At 35.1% G+C, this 19,692-nt stretch overlaps 1 protein-coding gene across 2 annotated transcripts in view; it reads left to right on the plus strand.

The window, feature by feature from the left end:
* MON2 (MON2 homolog, regulator of endosome-to-Golgi trafficking) overlaps window positions 1–19,692 on the plus strand; it is a 70,098-nt gene that overhangs the window by 34,142 nt on the left and 16,264 nt on the right. For both annotated transcript variants that reach the window (XM_030445767.1, XM_030445761.1), the window contains exons 19-29: window positions 72–162; window positions 1,208–1,309; window positions 3,541–3,651; window positions 4,415–4,590; window positions 6,795–6,957; window positions 7,487–7,780; window positions 8,515–8,713; window positions 10,361–10,989; window positions 15,894–16,037; window positions 16,865–16,993; window positions 17,230–17,420. In XM_030445767.1, coding sequence (XP_030301627.1) covers window positions 72–162; window positions 1,208–1,309; window positions 3,541–3,651; window positions 4,415–4,590; window positions 6,795–6,957; window positions 7,487–7,780; window positions 8,515–8,713; window positions 10,361–10,989; window positions 15,894–16,037; window positions 16,865–16,993; window positions 17,230–17,420 — 2,229 coding nt within the window. The remainder of the gene's footprint in view (window positions 1–71; window positions 163–1,207; window positions 1,310–3,540; window positions 3,652–4,414; window positions 4,591–6,794; window positions 6,958–7,486; window positions 7,781–8,514; window positions 8,714–10,360; window positions 10,990–15,893; window positions 16,038–16,864; window positions 16,994–17,229; window positions 17,421–19,692) is intronic.

A 19,692-nucleotide genomic window follows, 5' to 3' on the forward strand; every position in this document is an offset into this window, starting at 1 on the left:
TAAGGAAGCTTATCTTAAAATAGTGTGTGTACATCTGTCTTGGCAGTGTTCTGATAGCTGTTATTTTTCAGGTACCTTGATGATGTGTCTTTACATCACTTAATAAACGCCCTTTGCTCCTTGTCTCTGGAAGCCATGGATATGGCGTATGGAAACAATAAGGTATAAGGGGAATTCTTAATTTTCATTTTAGATGTTTTTGTGAAACAGGCAGAAGGCTTGTACATTGCTCCTCTAGGGTAACTATTTCTAATATAAAGGTAGTACATTTGATACTCTAGACTAAAAAATAAGTTATGAACCAGAGAATGTCTTGTTTACAGTATTTCATATGGTTACTAAATACTCTGAGCATTTTTACTATGTTCCTGCTATGTTTTTTTGCTAAGTGATGCCATGCATTTCCATGAATCAGATAGTGGATGAGTAAAACTTCTACAGGCCTTGTTATTTCAGAGGTTAGCACAGGATAGCACAGTATGTTTGTTGAGGTATTACAATTTTCATTTATGATATACTTCAGAAAAAGACTGATTTAGATACTGAAAAAACCCCAAACCAAACCTGATAATTGATATTAACTTGAGAAAACAACAGAATTCCTGTCAGCTGCAGTAAACAACCTTTATGCCAAAAGTATTGAACACCCAGTGATCAAATAAGAGTGAGTATATATTCTAATTCAAGAGGAGAGTTTCTGCAAGTTTTTCCTTTATCTGTTACACTAGAGATCATGACATAAAATATGAATTGTAATATTTGACAATTACAGCAACAGAGAATGAATTAAAATAAAGTTTACGTTTAAAAGCAATTGAAAATGAGAATAAAAATCAGTAGAAATGGAAACAGAATAATTCCAGCTCATCAGTCGTTTTGAATATATGTGTAATATTGAGAGTTTTGAAAGAAATATCAGCTCTCTGGTTATTGTCGAAGTTGAAGAAAAATATATAAAAACTATGGAACAAGTATTCTTCATGGTATGCTGTTGCTACCCCCTTGTGGCCTCTGTTTAAGTACTGCAGGTGCTACGAAGTCCTGTAGATGCTGTGGAGACGAGTTCATAGCCTACAAGACAAAGTAGTTTAATGAGATTACCTTAGTTTAGGAATAGTTCCTTTATTTAGCAATTATGTCGTAGCAAAAGGCTCTGAAATTATCTGAGTTACCTGTAAGTCATGTGTTCAAATTTTATTTTATTAAGGAACCATCACTTTTTGCTGTTGCTAAATTACTGGAAACGGGACTGGTAAACATGCATAGGATTGAGATTCTTTGGAGACCTCTGACTGGTCATCTTCTGGAGGTAAATAATTGGGTTTTTTTCTTATCTAGGAGGTAAATAATTGTTTTTCAAACTAGAATTTAGTTTGTATTAATAAAAATATCATGGAAATATATTTTCAAGGTGTAATTCTTTTAAAAACTAAACCTTTTGCTTTGTGCACTTTTTTTTCCCTTCAACTTGAATACATCAGTTTGAATTTAAAAGCGATATATTTAAATTCCAATATTTGGATATCTCAGTTAACTTTGTTGTGCTGTCAGTACTTATAAGCTTTAAACATGACAATGTTTAAAATGACCAATTTGTTTTATTTCATATAGGTGTTACAGTAAAGGTAATTTAGTTAAGGTAGCTTTCATTTTGAAATTACATAGTACAAATATCTAGGAGGATATTCAGATATATTTTTGTTACCTTATCAGATAGATTGAGGCCATTAGCTTTACTTACAAAGGGTTTGTTTGTTTCTTTTAAAAATGCTTAAGCTAACATTTTGAATGAGAGAATTTTGAATACTGTACAAATACAAAAATAGGTCTTATCATATCTCAATTCCTTAAGTATTTTAACTTCAAGATGAAAAATAGTCTCCATCAAGGAAAAAAAATAGAAAACTTGAGTCTAAAAACAGGTAACAGAATGTGATTATAAAGTTTCAGTTCTCCACACAAATATGTTGAAGAGTGAAATGGAACCACGGGGTTAAGTTTAAAATGCATAAAGGAGAAAACTTTTCTTCCTTGTTTACCAGAAAATATCAGAGACTTCCTTAGAACCAGAACCAGTGCATTTTTTCAAACAGTATTAAGGATTAGCCATCTCTGGCCTTATTTATAGAGATCATTTCCACATAAACTTTTATCTAGGAGAAGAAATTCAGATACTTAGGGATTTAAAGATTTATGGCACAGTCATCTCTTTCTCTTTTTTTTTTTTTTTTTTGTTTTTCCTCTCCAAGACAATAAGATTCGTTCACATCTTGAGACTCTTGTGTGTTTTCATCTAGTAAGCAGTCTGTTTCAAACTGTTACCTCTAGTGGTATTTGCCACTCTTTCATAGGAAATACATGGTCTTTTGATTTATTTTAAAGAACTCCTTATTTTCTTTAAAATTAAGTCACTGAGGTACAGTAAGGAAGGAGAAAACACAAGCTGCAACCTGAGGGAAGAATTAATTCCTTGTCTCTGGAACTGACAATCTGGTTACATTCAGAGTATCATAATGTAGTTCAAAGTCTCTCTTGTTATATACAGTAAAGAAAATCTATATAATTCAGGAGACTAGCTATTTCTTGTCTGCATTTTTTTAACATTAAGCTAGATTTTCTGCCTCATCCTCCTTTTCAGTTATGGCTAGTGGCTGATAAGGGAATGGTTCACCAGACAAAGCCATCAGCATTCCTTGTGATCCTGCCTTGGACTTTTCTGGGTTCTCACACTGTCTGAGCTGGGTCTGGGAGGGTGGGTGGAAATAATATTAAAAAGGTCAAGGAAACTTTTTTGAGGGTACTGAGGGTACTGAGTATGGTTCATACTAGTTATCTGTGCAATGGATTTGTTCTCTTCTAAAAAAAAAAACAACCAACAATTAGCAAAACTATAGATTTAGATAGGAGACAAAAAGAAATGAAGACACATGCTTGAAACTTAAGTTTGAAATAGTGTTTGCTGTTGTTTTGTTAACTTCTTAAACTAATGGAATATAAGGCTTATTTTACATTCACTGTGTAGTTACTTTTTGTATTTGAGAATATAGAAGAGCAGACACTTCCTGTATGGGCTGCTGTCACGCTTCCTCACTTGATTATGTTAAGCAATACATGAAAAAAGAAACTTTGAATTTTATAGTAGCTTAGAGCTAAGTGAAACCTGAAAGTTTCAGGCATTCATTGAAGAGATGTTTGGTCCTTTTTAATAAATAATTTTCTGAGTTAGCTGTTACTGTAGTCATTTTGGAAAATGTATTGGATTGGACTGCTGGGGTTTTCATTATGTTTCCTTCTGTCTTTCACTGCTTCCCCTTGCTTCCTCATTCAGAAGGTATGTCTGTCCAAAAAATATAGATACTTTTTTCTTTTTTTTTTAACTAAACCTCGTTCTGTCATCTAGATATTTACTGTATTGTTTTTAACAATTATTATAATATTGTACATAAGTTATAATTAAAATATCATTTTGTAATATATTACATGTGTTCAAAGTTTGGTTAAATAAAAGTGACTTTAAGCAACACATTGCTGTGTTTTCAGGTCTGTCAGCATCCAAACTCCAGAATGAGAGAATGGGGAGCAGAAGCTTTAACTTCTCTCATTAAAGCAGGACTGACATTCAACCATGATCCCCCATTATCTCAAAATCAGGTAAAGTAAATTCTTCATTTCTAGAACTTGAACATGAAATCAAAGTCCTCCCTAGAGGAAGTTTTCTACAGTTCATTGAATAGGAGACATTCATAGAGCAACTTGAGTATTGAATTTGTAGAATCTACAGCTGTAACCTTCAGGTGTAATTACTGAGAATCACCTAATTCATTATTCATTCTAATGAACTACCCTAATTCCTCTTTGAAATGCATAACAAAGAGTGGTGATGCTTGTGTGTTATGTCCATTTGTTGGAACAAATTATAGATCACCCACATGAGTACAGAACGTTTTCCGAATGTTTAGAATTATATAGATGGTAAAAAGAGATATTACTTAACCTTTTAAATCACAGCTATTAAATCCATTATTAATAAAGCATTGTAAAAATTTTACTGAGGTTCACTGGATAGCTTTTTCAAGGTCTCGTTAGTAGGAAGCTGAGTCTAGCACTGCTGGGTGAATGTAAAGGTGCATGATGGTTTATAAGCAGCTGTGCTGGCATGCTGTAGCTACTTCCCAAAGGACATGGAGAACAGGTGAGGGGAAAAAAATGTATGCGCCCTTCTGAGATCCTTTATAAACAATTTTTTAAAAGACCAGTCTGACACTGAGTCTTAGCATTTAATGAATGAATTACTGAATTAATTGAATGAACCTTCAATAGGTAGGTGTTGTATGTTTTCTCTTATTATACATAAAAATAATTAAGGCTCATTTAAATTTTGGCATCCTTAATGTGCTTTACTCTTTACTTTTAGAGACTGCAGTTGCTTTTATTGAATCCCCTAAAGGAACTTTCAAACATAAGTCATCCTGATATCAGGATCAAGCAGTTGGAGTGTGTGCTACAGATTTTGCAAAGTCAAGGTGACAGCTTAGGACCTGGTTGGCCACTGGTGCTTGGAGTCATGGGGGCAATCCGAAGTGATCAGGGGTAAGTGATGAAAATAAAGTTTTAATATAAGAATATGTAATATAATAACAGAATGAATTCTGCTTTTATTTTACTTTAATGACCACTTCAGTAATAGTCATAGTTTTCATTGTCACTTGTGGCTTATGAACAATTTTACTCAATAAAATTGAAGGGTTTTTTTTTCCTGTATCATACTTTTATTTACTGAAGTAATCTTTCAGAAGACCAGAGGATTGTTCCACTCTACCCTCTGCTGTGGTCAGCACCCAGTATACACTCAGGAGTACTTTTTTGTGCCAATTCTTTTGATCCTAGCATGCTGCTAAACACATCTCTGGTTCTTGCAGATAATTCTGTATGTCTTAGCTCTTGCTCACAGGTCCTTGGTTGTTTCTTTTCCTTCATGAAATCTTTGAATAGTCTCTAGTGTGTGGCATCTTCTGAATGCTCTCTATTTCTTTGGAAGCTTTTCTCTCTAAATGGCTGCTGGTGGCAAAAAGATGGATTATTATTTACTTGTTGTGGGTGAATCACTTGACTGACTGACACAGCTGGCCCTGTTGCCAACAGTAACTGGATTGGTCCTCTTCCCCACAAGGGAAAGTGTGAAGTGAAGTTGCAAGAACTTCTTTTGAAATGAGCAGTGGAATGAACATCTGCCCCTGGAAGTGTAAACACCAACACCAATACCACATGCTTAGATCATATTATTTCTTTTTTGGAAGTCTTTACTAGCACCAGCATAGCTCAGCATGTAACTCTTTGTACCAGAAGAAATCACCTTGGCATATCTCTCCTTTCACCCCGCCTTAGCCTCTCTCTTCTGGCCATTGCAGACTTCCTTAAGTCCATTGAAATGCTTGAAGAATTTTGCTCTTGTAACAGTATTGCTTCCTCTGGCAGTGGTATTCACCAAAATTTCTAGGGATGTTGGCATTCTTGGTTGTGAGCATCCCCTTTTTGGTACTTCCTTTGGTAGCTGCTGTTTCCAGGTGTGTTCTGTGGTCCCCAGGTGCCTTTTGATTTTCACTGTAGTTCTTGTTGGATGAGAAACAGCACAGGTTTCTTCTCAAGACAGTCTTCAAATCCTTTTATGTCTCAATCCTAAACCTCACTGGCAGATACCTCAAGATGTTACTCAGATCTTTTGTTTTATCTTAGACTCCTACAAAGCATATAGATGTTTGCCCACATCATATCAACTGCAGTGGGAAAAAAAAATGAAGCAAGTTTTCTTTCCTTGGGACACAGCTGGATTTCTTGCCTCACCTAGAGCTGTGAGCACAAGATGCAGGCACTGTTATCATAGTTTAAACATGGACTTATTTACTGTTAGGCTTTCTTCCCAAGTGTCTTCTCTCTGGTCAGTGGACATCCTGAAAAAATATTATTTTATTTAGGATTCTGAAATATTCAACATACACATCTGTATTCTGAATTTTTTTCTTGGGATATATATTCTGAAGGACACAAGTTTCTGTACTACTGACCTTTGGAATTTTTTGTTTTGTACATTAGACATAAAAAACAACAAAACCTATGTTGACACTTAAATGCTTGTTCCATATTTTTTATTACTTATACTCCATCAATCCCTCTGATACTTTCATTTTGTCTCTCACTAAACAAAGTTTTAGTTATAGATGACCTTGCTGCTTCTGAGAGCCCCTTCTCAGAAACCTTCTCCAAACTAGCTTTTTTCTTTTTAAGTATTATTCAATTATTTAGTTATTAAAAATTTCATTCTGAAGGCAAAATATCTGTTAAAGACCAATTTAATGGAAATATTTTGTTTTAACATAATACTGTATTTAAGCAAGTAAGACTACCATGACCATAGCATGTACCTTCCCTAATAAATAGAAATATACATTGACTATCAGTTTGGCACACTTTGAACAAACAAGTCCTAGAACTCCAGAAAAAAGAAGAAGGTTTGACTGTATAAAACTAGCTTAGGACCACTGGAGAGTCTAAACTTCAACTTACTAGCTGGTTACATGGACTAAAATACTTCTTCAGAATTTGAAACTTGAACTTAATGTTATGCCTCAAAAAAAAACCACCCTTAATTGAAACATGTAAAATGTTACACATTTATCTCAAAAACATTTTTAAAAAAAATAATGCTGTATAGGTGTTGTATTCAATACACCCCTGTGCTCATGAAGAAACCTGAAATGAGTGATTGTGTATTTTTGTTTTGGTTTTGTTTTTTTAAGAGAGTCCTTAATACGGACTGCATTCCAGTGTCTTCAGTTGGTTGTGACAGACTTTCTTCCAACAATGCCATGCACTTGTCTGCAAATAGTTGTTGAAGTTGCAGGGAGCTTTGGACTTCACAATCAAGAACTAAATATTAGCTTAACTTCAATTGGTTTGTTGGTAAGTTCTATATTAACCTACCATGGTGCTGCTTCTGGCTTTCATTTTCTCTTTTTCTTTTCTTTTTTTTTTTTTTTTTTAATGAAAAATAATCTGTGGTAAATTCTACAAATCAAAGCCAAAACCTATTTTTGAGTTCTTACTGAGCTCCCATGCTGTAATTTGGAATCATATGTAAATTGAGTGAGCACAACTTAACCTTTAATCTGCATTACTCCAGGTGAAGAAAGGTTTTCTTTACTCTAGGTAAAGAAATAATTGTGTAGTAACTGTGTTTATCAATACATGGTTTTAATAAACATTGCTTCCCTTACTAGTACTTCATGTATAAATGGGGCCTAAAAGCTGAGGCTAAGAAAAATGTTTTCTGCAAAATTTATGTGCTTATCTTCCACCAGTGTAGGGAAATTAATGTCTTGACGTACTTCACAAAATATTTTAAATGTGAAAATGAGAATTTATTTCATGATCATTAAGAGGATTCTAATAATTTTATTGTACAACAGCACGTGTTTTACTTATTTTGTAGTGGAATATTTCAGATTATTTTTTCCAAAGAGGAGAAATAATTGAAAAGGAGCTAAACAAAGAAGAAGCAGTGTTGCAGAAACAGGCAGAAGAAAAAGGGGTGATGCTGAATAGACCTTTTCATCCTGCACCACCATTTGACTGTCTTTGGTTGTGCCTGTATGCCAAGCTTGGAGAACTGTGTGTGGATCCCCGACCTGCAGTTAGAAAGAGTGCTGGCCAAACATTGTTTTCTACTATTGGTGCTCATGGAACTTTATTGCAACATTCAACGTGGCACACAGTAATATGGAAGGTATGATGTACAGGTTTCTCTGAATTGCATTTACATTTTGTTAACCATTGACATGCTATCTCAATATCAATCAGTTTATTAAGACTTTTTGAACATAAGGTATGGTGGCAGAAGTCTGATAGTCTTTTGGGTTTTTTGGTTTGTTTTTTTTTTTTTTTGCTTTTTCTCTGGCCCTTAAGACCTCTTATGAAAGGTAATTTCTTTTTCTTGATAATTTCTTAATTAGGAGTTATGTAAAAAAGACTGTTCCCTTCCTATAAAGATGAATTACTCTTTTTGTTAAAAATTATGGTGTCATTTGAGGGTTGTGTGATTGGGTTGATATGATTTAGATCAATCTTTACTTTGCACTCTGTCTCTGATTTGAGAGGATCTGTCAAATGCCTTGTTCCTGATCACTGTCATGTTGGTTGTGCCTTATGGAAGAAGTCAGGCTGAAGTTGAGTATGTTGCATGTTGTACCTGGGAGGTACCTGGGAGGTATCTGGGATCCATCAGTTTAGCTTTCTGTCAGTTCTAACTCACTGGTTTTTATCATGCTGCTTGTAACCCTTCCCAGGTGAACATCAGTCAGCTGATCCTTACTCTTAGCTGTGGCAGAGACTATTTAGAATAAGGCATACCTAAGGGTGACACAGTGACAGAAAGGATAATGGAAAAATTAATGTTTAACCATGAATATAGCTATGTGATTTGAAAAGTTGCTTTTTTCCTTTTGTTTCTGACTGTTACAGGTTTTATTTCACCTGTTGGATAGGGTTCGAGAATCTTCCACCACGGCTGACAAAGAGAAGATTGAGTCAGGAGGAGGCAACATTCTGATCCATCATTCAAGGGATACAGCTGAGAAACAGTGGGCTGAGACATGGGTATTAACACTGGCTGGAGTTGCAAGAATATTTAACACCAGGAGATACTTGCTGCAGCCTTTAGGTAAAACTCATAGTTTAAAGTTATGGGAAGATAAATTTTCTGCTTTTGTGTATTTTTTTATTAAAGTACCAGGCAAATATCTTAATCTTAGCTTAAAAGTGTGTTCTGTTGTGTCTCACCTCAAATGTGATGAAAATTACGGAGTTTTTAATGCTTTTTAGAGCCAGAAATTTTAAGTAGCAATATGATTTTCCATGCCACAGTATTTGTGATTAAATCTTACCAGCCACAATTCTAGACGCTAATTAGATTTAATTTGTAGTAGCCTGGTAATAATTTTCCAGTTCTTTTGGTTGTCAGAATGGATTTTTCCTCATCCTTCTAAAGTTACACAATGCTTGTCTAGAACTCCAGATCTTGAGATTACTGACTAACTCAAGGGATTCATTCTTCTCCTCTTACACTCCACCACTGTTTGTCTTGTACAGAGATGCCAGCTTGACTTACTTTACAGTTGTCCCTGATGCAGCTAACTGAAGTGACTTCTGTTTCCTTAAAATCTTACCTTTCCTATTTTTAAGTTTTTTATTTTTCTTCTGTAACTCCCTGGTATCTTTATTTCTTCCTCTCCCTTTTTCTCAGGCTCTGGTTATTCCCTATTTTTCTTTTTCACTTTCTGCTTATTCAAATTAAACATTAGGTCATTTACCAAGGTACTGAAAAATAAAAAATATTACCACATACAACTGAAGAATGTAAATATACTGAACTAGAAAATATAATTCAGCGTTCATGCCTCTTTTGTACAGAAAAAATGTTTCTTTTCTAAACAGAGATATTGTAATACACTTTCAAAACAGATTTCATTTCTAGTTCTGTTAATTACCTACATACGTTACTTTCAAAAAACCAAAATGTGATATAAAGAATATCTTGCAAAGATAATTTCCTGTTATATTAATATACCTTCACCATCCCATAGTATGCAATTCATAAGCAAATAGCTAGAAATAAGTTGCATTTTCTTTACTCTTGGTTATTTATGAGACAGATATCAACATATTAATAGCCATCAACAATATTGCACATTTGCAGAAATGTAAAATAATAGAAAAATGTTAAAGCATTACAGGGCTATTTTAATTATTTGAGCCCAGTTATTAATAGCATAGCAAACTATGTGTTTAATGCTAAATTTAATTAAAAACTCAAACTGCAAAAATAATTTTATTCTCCACAGTAGCATTACCATAGCATTTTAAAAATCAATTCTTTCTAAATGTGTATATAGATGATATATGTAGATTTGACCTTCAGACTACAGATTTGACTCTTAAATCTGTTGTGTTTGCTTAACACTTCTTGAAATCAACAGTCATTGGTATGTATAACATCAAATCTGTTTCACTAGAACAAAGAAAGCTTATTTTTCTGGTATGGGATGTGGTGGATGATTTTTCACTAGAAAATTGGACATGAACATTGTTTCATTCTTCATATTTGTGTTTCTCAGTGACATTATTCTTTCTGGTTATGGTTGAACTGAGGTATTTTGGAAGTTGTTCAAGCCATCACCTAGCCTCATGAGATTTCTCAGTATTAGAGTAACAAATTCATGAACAGCTTTTTAGAGAAAGGTTGGGTGGGAATGGAAATAGGAAGCCAGTTCCAAGTTGATTTGGTTTTGGTTTTTTTTCCCCTAAACAGGAGACTTTTCCCAAGCCTGGGATGTTCTTCTTGATCACATCCAATCAGCAGCACTCAGCAAGAATAATGAAGTTTCCTTGGCTGCTCTGAAAAGCTTCCAGGAGATCTTACAAATTGTTTCCCCTGTCCGAGACTCGGAGAAGCCTGACACACCACCTGCTATCAATGTTTCTGTGCCTGTGGTGGTGGGGACAACAACTGCCACCAGTCTTGGCAGATCATTCATGAGAACTGACTCCATAGGAGAAAGAATAGGAAGATACAGTGGATCTGAACCACCTGTAATAGCAGATGAGATTGAAGATTTGAATCTTTGGTGGGCAGCCTGGAACAGCTGGTATAGGATTGGTTCAGAAAGTACAAGGCCTCCAGTTACTTGTGATAAATTGACTTTCATTCCCAGCCAGCCTTTTCTTACAGCTTTAATTCAAATATTCCCAGCTCTTTACCAACACATCAAAACTGGTTTCAGCATGGATGATCTCCAGAAGCTGGGTGTCATTTTGCATGGTGCTGTTTCAGTTCCAATCAGTTCTGATGCTTCCCCTTTCATCCTTCCATCTTACACTGAAGCAGTTTTGACAAGTTTACAGGAAGCGGTGCTTACAGCTTTAGATGTTTTACAAAAGGTAATGATGTGACTTCAAATGCATGGTGAAAGGTAAACTATACCATGTCACAGTTCTCAGAATGATAGTGTGGTGACTTAAGTATGATTTGAAAAAATTATTTTTAATTGCACAGTGTTAGAGCAATCAGATCTCCATTCCTGGTGCAATCCAGGTGCTCTTCATTGAAAGGAATGGTGTAATATTTCTGAAATGTACTTTTTTCTTGATTGCAGAACATACCTTAAGTGTAATACTGCGTTTGTAGCCATTTACTTGTCTATCTAATATTACAGTGTTGTATTATTACAAGGACTTGTACTCAAGAGTTGGGTGAGTAGTCTCCCTAGCAGTATTCCTTATGTTGCCCAGATACTGCCATAAACAAAGTTGTGCAAAATATATGAAACAGTGTCTGGCAGAGCACCTGACTTCCTGCCTGTTGCAGACGAGTTGTTCAAGGAAAATGCTGCATCTCTGCTTAAAAAATTCTTACTATAGAACTCATCCTCAAAGAGCCCTCTTCATGCAGGTGAATTTGTAAACAACAAATTAGGGTATCTTTTTCTTGGATAGTTAAAAAATGAGAAAAAAAAGTATTGCTTGTTTCTTTCTGGAGTTGTACCTTGTGAAATAGATTGTTCATTCAGAAAACTTACTTACTGAAAAGTTGATAGTGAATGAGATCATACATTTATATTAAGCAACTTAGAAAAACACAAAAAAAATTCCTCCACAACCCAGTTCCCCCCAAAAAAAACTACTTAGGAAGTGCCAGAATTGAAAATACCCATGTGACCTAACTTCATTCTCTTTGGGCTTTCATGTTATGACTGCTTTGCTTAACTATGTGATCATACTAATTTATTATTTTCCTTCCTCCTCTTAGGCAGGATCCTGCCTCAGCTTATAGAACATATGGTGCCTACTTAAGAAGCATCTTTTCTTTTTGCATATTGTGTGTTGTCTTATCTTAACCACCACAAGCAAGGCAGAAACATTATCTTGCAGCAGTCATTCCTTTAGTTCATGAGTTTAACAAATTTTAAGGAATGTATTTTGAGAACAGTTACAAGATTAGATGTTGTTAAATCTCAGTTTTGTGAGGGGGGATATAACTAACATGAATTTTTGACACCAGTCATATCCACTAAATTTTGATCCTTTTCCAGTCAGCCTTGACCCTTTTGTACACTTCAGCATTAGCTCAGCCCTTCCCAAGTTCTCTTCTGCCCATTTAATCACTCCATATATACATCTCTCAGAATTTTCTGTTTCTTTGCCTAGCTCCCAAAGGCTGCAGGCATTAGCGCTTTTCAGAGAAGTGGTTACCAGAGTTTTTAACATGAGGAAAAGCTGCACATATTTTTGTACTCTTGTTCTTCTCAAGATGCTAAACTGTTTTAGCTGAAGTTTCCTTAAACCATAAAAAAAAAAGTAATAACTCCCTATGAGAAACAGAGACATCCTCCCTTTCCCAGTGGAAATGGTTAGCATGGCAGTTCAAGCCTTTGCAAGTACAGACTTACATAGGATGTCTTAGGTACCTCAGTTTCCACAGTACCTCCTACCACATGCATAGTTACATTACTAACAGAACAGCACTGAAGTCACAAGAAAAAGTTTAAGCATATTTGGACATAGTAATTTTTGTGAAGTCTCATGATCATGCTGCTCTTGGCTATAGGACATGGTTCACATGATAACGCAGCCAGCGAGTGCTGATATGGAGCAAAGGGCATCTGTCAGGTGGTTTTGCTGGAGGCCACATCTTCCTCTGCTGAAATTAATTGATACTCTTAGGAGTACACACAGAACCTAGTGGAGCAGTTAAAGAATATGTAAATACTTGCCACCTCGTTTTAAACAAAATGCTTCTTGTGTGTTTGTACTACTGGATTAGATTCAGTTTGTTATTTGCTGATACAGGAAGATTTTGGATTAGTTCTGATTTTCTAAGAAGTTCTGGAACAACTTTGTAATTCAAATACCATGAAAAAACCTTGGAGATTTTAAGACTGAGCCCCTGCCTGTTTTAATAAAAGATTTTATGATGTGATTACACTAGCAGAGGACACTGCAACTCAAGAACATAGGACTGGAAGGGAACCTTGGTTCTCCTTTCAGATTTCTGTGTTTTGTGTCCATTTTATACCCTTTGTTTTGATCTTAGTTTTCTTTTTATTCCTCTGTAGAACTTGTTTTCTAGTCTTTGCTGCAGCCTTAAGTGCCTGTATCATCACTGTAGCTCAGCTAAAGTTAGTACTCAAGCCCAAATTCTTTGATTATTTCCAGTGCCTCCCTACCCTGACTCTGGGTCAAGTCTGCAGTGAGCCAGCTGGCTCATCAGGCAGAGGAGCACAGATACTTGAGCATAAGATAAAGTTTAATTCTGCCTCAGCAGGCAGTATGGGGACAATCCTCTTGAGCTATGAGTGTGGTAAAGTCAAGGCTGAATTTATGTACTCTGGCAGAGATGATAGAGGATTAGCTATGGGGAGCTGTGAAAAAACCCAGAAGTTTGTGACAACACTGGTGCTGGGAGTTGTTAGATAAATCTGAACTATTAAAAATGTGAAGGTTAGTACCAGAGTGCTTTAAAGCATGAATTTCTCTCACTAAAGTAGTGTGTCACAACACATGACATACTGCAGAGTATTTTATTTTAGAGTTTGTGTGTTGTTGTTGCCTGACAGTTACTTTTTGACTTAAATGTGTCTCTTAAGTATGTAAATAAGCACACTTAATGCAGGGAATACTACTCTGTTATATAAGCAGCTCTTAAATATACTTTGGGCATCCTTCTACATCCTTCACCACTTTGCTAGGCTATTTTTGAGTGTTTTGTACACTTCCATAGAATACCATTGGTATAAAAGCAGTTTCTAGTTAGGTGAATTTTCAAAAATAGGTGACCTAATCCTCCCCTTTTTTAACATTATATGAAGAATTTTTAGAGCTGGAAATACCCAAGCAGACTGGATAGAAAATGCTTCTATTTCTAAAATAAAAATCTTAAATGTTTCATAAATATGAGGAATAAGAAGCTACTCATGCACAAGCTTCAAATAGGAAGTAGTTATTGCTTTTGTTCACCAGTACAGAAAAAGTAGCATCTGAAACTCTTTTCCACTGATCCTGAAGCTAGTTATAATAACAATAATAGTAACAATAACAGTAATACAAAATCTATTGTGGAGTGAATCACTAATGTATTAAGTCTTACCATTATAGATGTTAAGAGTCTATAAAGTAATGTAAGTTGCATCTGTGCAAGTATGTTGCATCTGTGGAAAAGTTATCCAGGTGGTTGTGGGTGCTCTCTTTGTAATCTTGCATTAACCAGTTAAAATTTAGTGCAGTGACTTTAGCAGCATGTGAGTTGAAATTGTTTACATGGTGATGAATAAGTTTTGATCAGCAATTAACCCTTTGGTCTCTCACACACAGGGGTGAGTACTCTCAAAGCTTTTTCACAGCTCAGTACAGTCTTGAACTTGAGCACCAGAAAAGAAGTATGGCTTTTTAGGAGTGCTGCACTGTATTCACAATACTGAATAAGCTTTTAGAGTATTAGATGTGCTATACAAACTTGACCATAGGAGGTTCTGTGTATATACAAGAAAAAGCTTAATTTATCCATTGTGAGGGTGACAGAGCCCTGCATCAGGCTGCCCAGGGAAGTTGTGAAGTCTCCTTCCTTGAAGACATTCAAAACCCACCTGGATGTGTTCCTATGTGACCTCCTGTAGGTGACCCTGCTCTGGCAGAGGGGTTGGACTCTGTGATCTCTGGAGATCCCTTCCAATCCCTAACTTTCTGTGATTCTGTATGATTTTTAATCGCAGGAAGCTGAGGAAATGATAAAGGTTATTGATGATTCATGGATTGCTCTGCTGCAGGTTGTAGATTGCCAGGAGGTACATCTAGGGCTTGGGGTTATCTAATGATGACGGTGCCTGTGGCCCCTGTTGGCTTGCTCCCTCTCATGGCTGGAAGCTCAGGATATTTGCTAGCCCAAAAACTTCCAAATCTTGTGACACAGCCCCAGTGTGGAGGCTGCATTCAAAGAGCTTCAGAGCTGTTGGCACCTGGAGTGAGTTCAGCCACAGCTCAGCACGGGTTGTCTGTGCTTAATGGAAAAGGGGTTTGCTTCCTCCACAGAGAAAAATGACAGGAAAAGCCCAAGGTCTTTTTGTGGAGCAATAAACAGGCTGTTTCTTGAAGCTTTGAGAGGAGAGACTTTGGGAGGAAAAGCAAGACATTTAAAATGACAGAAAATAATTGGAGAAGCTTCATAAAATCATTGTATCTGGCTTTGGAAAGAAAAGGCCTAAGATTGCCTCAGGATTTATATTGCAACAGGAAATCATTAGTCTATGACAACATGGTATTTCATTGACATCTTCTAAGTACACCCTTCCTAAAATGTTTTCAATTTTAAAGCACGATCATGAGTTTCAGCTGTACCAAAATCATATAATGTTTATCTATGTTGTATTCTGGAAGACACCATCTTAACTACTTGGGACAAATCTTGTATCGAATTACTTCTGAGATCTAAATGTTCCATGAAGGAGAACATAAAGAAGCTGTGGCTAGGATCAACAGGCAGGACTTCTAGAGGAGTTATATTTTGCTGTCATGCCCGAGCAGTGTTTGTAAAGAAATTGGTTTTATTTAATTAAATGAGAGAGGTATATTTACTAAACCATATATGCCTGGATATCTTGCCATTTAGTTTACTTTAATAAAATAAAAACAGTAATTTTCCTTAAGAAAAATAACTGTCTTTTATACAGAATGACTCTTGTATAGTCTTGTATGAGAATTTTTCATTAGAAGTTCTTTGTACTGGTGCAGATGTTTGAATGTGGAAGCTCAAGAGATATATTAAGCTTTTGCATTTTTTTCTTTTTGTATAGGCTATATGTATGGGCTCAGAGAGTATGCAGATAATGTATCCTGCAATCTTCGACCAGCTGTTGGCCTTTGTAGAGTTTTCCTGCAAGCCTCCACAGTACGGGCAGCTGGAAACAAAGCACATTGCAAATGCAAAATATAATCAGGTAAATTAATTACAAATCTTGCTTGTTTGACTTGGCTGGTGAACCCAGTTCAGCTTCAGATATAGGTTGTTGAGCAAGACTAGTTTATTCTGTCCAGAGAAACTTTGCTGTGCATGTTGAGTAATAAGTTAATTCATTAGTACCTTTTTACATGTTTTTATCTTTGTTTACTCCCTTCAAATTCTCCTTTGCTTCTATACTTTGTATTCCTTCTCATAGAACAGGTCTTGCCTGGATGCCAGACATGGTGAATGTGTCTGACTTTGTCCAGTGAATTAACCTGAAATAACTTGCCCTACATGTGATACCAAATTTAATAAAAAACACGATTATTTTAAATGGAGAAAATTCCTTCAAGCTGCAAATTTTTTAATTGCACGTGCTGTAGAGAAATGGGACGTACTCAATAAATCTCTTTATCTGTGTACTCTGCTGTTCAATGAGCATGAGCATCTGATTCACTGTAATCAAAGAGGTAACAATTATGTATGTATTAATTCTTCTTATTCTGTTTGTCCTGCAACACAATGGAATCACACTAGATACAACTATTTGCACCGGTGAGTTAAATTTCCTTAAAGATTGTCCTAAAGTAGTTGTCTTGCCTAGACTGCAACATTTCTCCTACTTAAATGTACTTTACTTCAATGTAGAGTACATTTTCATAGTCGGACTACGTTGTATTTGCAGTTTTGTTGCTTGGACCATATTCTTAGCAAACCTTGCATGCATTAAACTGAGAGTTCAATGCGAAACATACATTTTCTGTTCCTTAATTAATATAATTTTCACTTGTAGTTCAGTAATTCACAAATTTGTTTTCCTAGGCGGAATGGGTAGCGTTGAATTACGTACCATTTGCTGAGAGATCATTGGAAGTTGTTGTGGACTTATACCAAAAGACAGCTTGCCATAAAGCTGTGGTAACAGAGAAAGTGCTTCAGAACATTATTAAGGTGAAAGTTTGTCCTGCATGTGCTCTGAATGTAATAAGCTTATACTTAAAATTGTGAGTCTTTCTATTTAAAAAATGTTAAATATGCTGTGTTGTCATCTGCTCTACATTTGTATTGTATTGCAGCCTTTATCTTACAATTTCAGTAGCTCATTTTCCTTTTAAACTTTGTGGTTTATGTATACTGTTCGGCTTCTGCAGATTAGGAAAAAGTTTGGTTTGACTTTTGTTTTGCAGACACTAAGAATACCTCTTAGTCTGAAATATTCCTGTCCTTCTGAAAGCACATGGAAGCTTGCTGTTTCCTCTCTTCTCAAAGTTCTGTCTATTGGACTCCCTGTTGCAAGGCAACATGCATCTTCTGGAAAATTTGACAGCATGTGGCCAGAGCTAGCAAATACTTTTGAGGACTTTTTATTCACCAAAAGGTAAATACAATTAAAAGCAACAAAAAATCAAAACAAGACAAAACCCTATAAAATATTTGTAAGTTTAGTAAATGGTTAGTAAAGTTCAGTAAAATTGTCCTTATATTTAGAGGTATTTGCTATCTGTATACTTCAGAAAAGCAAGTTTAGAAAGTAGTAGAAAAACTTAATTAAAAAGGTGAAACATCAGCAAGAAAGAGCCCAAATGACATCTGAATACAAAGCATAGCCTTTATGACCAGGCCAAGGAATTCCATATGGACTCCCAAGGACATTTTCTATAGATTTTAAAAAAGAATTACCGATGTGTACTCAAAATTTTTCTTTTTCTTTTTTTTTCTTTCTTTTTTTTTTTTTTAACAGAATTGCAAAAATAACATTTAATTATTTATTTTAGTTAAAGCGAACACCATTAACTATATATATTTCTCTTGAGTTCTATCTTGAAATATTTCACTTACTATGACTTTTGGAAAATTATTTCTTACATTGCTGTTCACTTAGAAGCCTGTAGTTACCTTGCATTTGTTTCTACCTAAGATAAATTGAATGCATCTTAATAGTTCACCACACTTTATTTATAATACTTTGTGAAAAGTATAGCTAAATAGTCAAGCTGATCACTAGATAGAAAGGCAAGTATATGCATTATCTCTCAATATCTCTCAATATATATGCATTGTATCTCAGTAATGGAACACTGTGAAAAAAACAATTTTCAAAGGCTTAGACAGCTATTAGTTTGTTCAATCAAAATAATATATAATTAGGAAGACATGGTAGGTCCTCAGAATATGGTAAAAGGTTGCTCCAGAGAAGATTTTTTCATTGTCTCTTGAGAACGATTAAATATGGATTTCAGTACAGCAAAGGTTACCTAGGTTAGGCATAAAGGAAACCTTTTACTGGAAGGAAGATCAGGCATTATAGAAGATTGCTTGTCTAGTAGTGTCTCAGATTAATAGAGAATATGGAATATGAAGAATTTAATTCCCTGATTTTCTCTGTGTATGCTATTTCAGCAACAAATTACTCTTGCTTTTTAACAGAAAACAGTAGGGTTCTTCTATACCTAACACTAATCTGTTTGTGTGTGTGTGTGTGTACAGCTTTCAAACACAAAAATCAGCCACCAAATGCAGCTGCATTTGCTAATGATGAATAAATAGCAGCTTGCCCCAAATCTACACCAAATAGATACCAGTGAAACTTAATTTTAGAGACATCCATTAGTTGTTTAATAATGAACACATTTGGAATTTCATCAATAGGTTTACATGACAATTGAATGAAAAGACTTTCTTTTGGTTTTGCATTTACTCCAAAGAAATATTTTTAAATAGGAGAACATGAAAATAAAATAGCTCAGCAACACTACATACAAAACACTTTAATGACTGAAGTTTTTAGTTTGATGCTTTGCTGGTTTTTTAATTTAAAACACTTTTTGCAGCATTTTGTTTGGCTTTGTTTTCAGATGCAGTTAGTAGTCCTGCTTCCATTCTGAGACAGGCAGTCCAGATCAGCTCACACCCCATAATCAGTATCATTGTTGGGTTTAGAAGATGAAAATGAAGATTTTTTCAGGTTATTGTAGTAGAATTTATTTTAATTTAGAAGTTACTTAGGGAATACAGAGTTATATTTGCTGTAAGTGAATTATTCCTAAATATCTACAGACAGATTAAACATAACCATATTGCATGTTTTCAGATGACCCAAACTGACACAGCTACAGTTTTTGAGTATTAATCATTCCTAAATCCAGGGCAGGAAGATTATCACAGATCTTCAGTGTAATTCATGATAATCCACTATCATCTGAATGACCTTTTTGGGCAAATATGTTGTCTTTTTTCTCTTAATTTACAGTGAGTGATTTATACTTTCATGAAAAGTTGTTTCAACCTTAGAAACATCTTGCTTGCAAGAAAGAATTGCTGTTGCCATTCATTTTAATAGCTTTTGCCAGCTGTCATACTTGGGCATTTCCTTTACCCTGGAGGTAAAGGAAAAATAGTGCTTCTGTGAATATTTATGATGCCTTAGAACTTGTCTGTCTTCACTAAAGTCTGGTATTGCCTGTTTAGAGATCAGAATGCATTCTGTAATTTTACCCACAAAATGTTTTTCAGGGATCAACATTTTCATCAGAATTAAAGATATTCTCAGAAAAGTTCTATGAAACTTTTCTGTTCTCTCACTTCCAAGCTTTTAAGGTTAAAAAAAAAAAAAAAAGTAAAATATTAAAAATAGGCTGGTGGCTTATAGA

This window comes from Calypte anna, chromosome 1 (genome assembly GCF_003957555.1).
Source record: "Calypte anna isolate BGI_N300 chromosome 1, bCalAnn1_v1.p, whole genome shotgun sequence".
Lineage (NCBI taxonomy): Eukaryota > Metazoa > Chordata > Aves > Apodiformes > Trochilidae > Calypte > Calypte anna.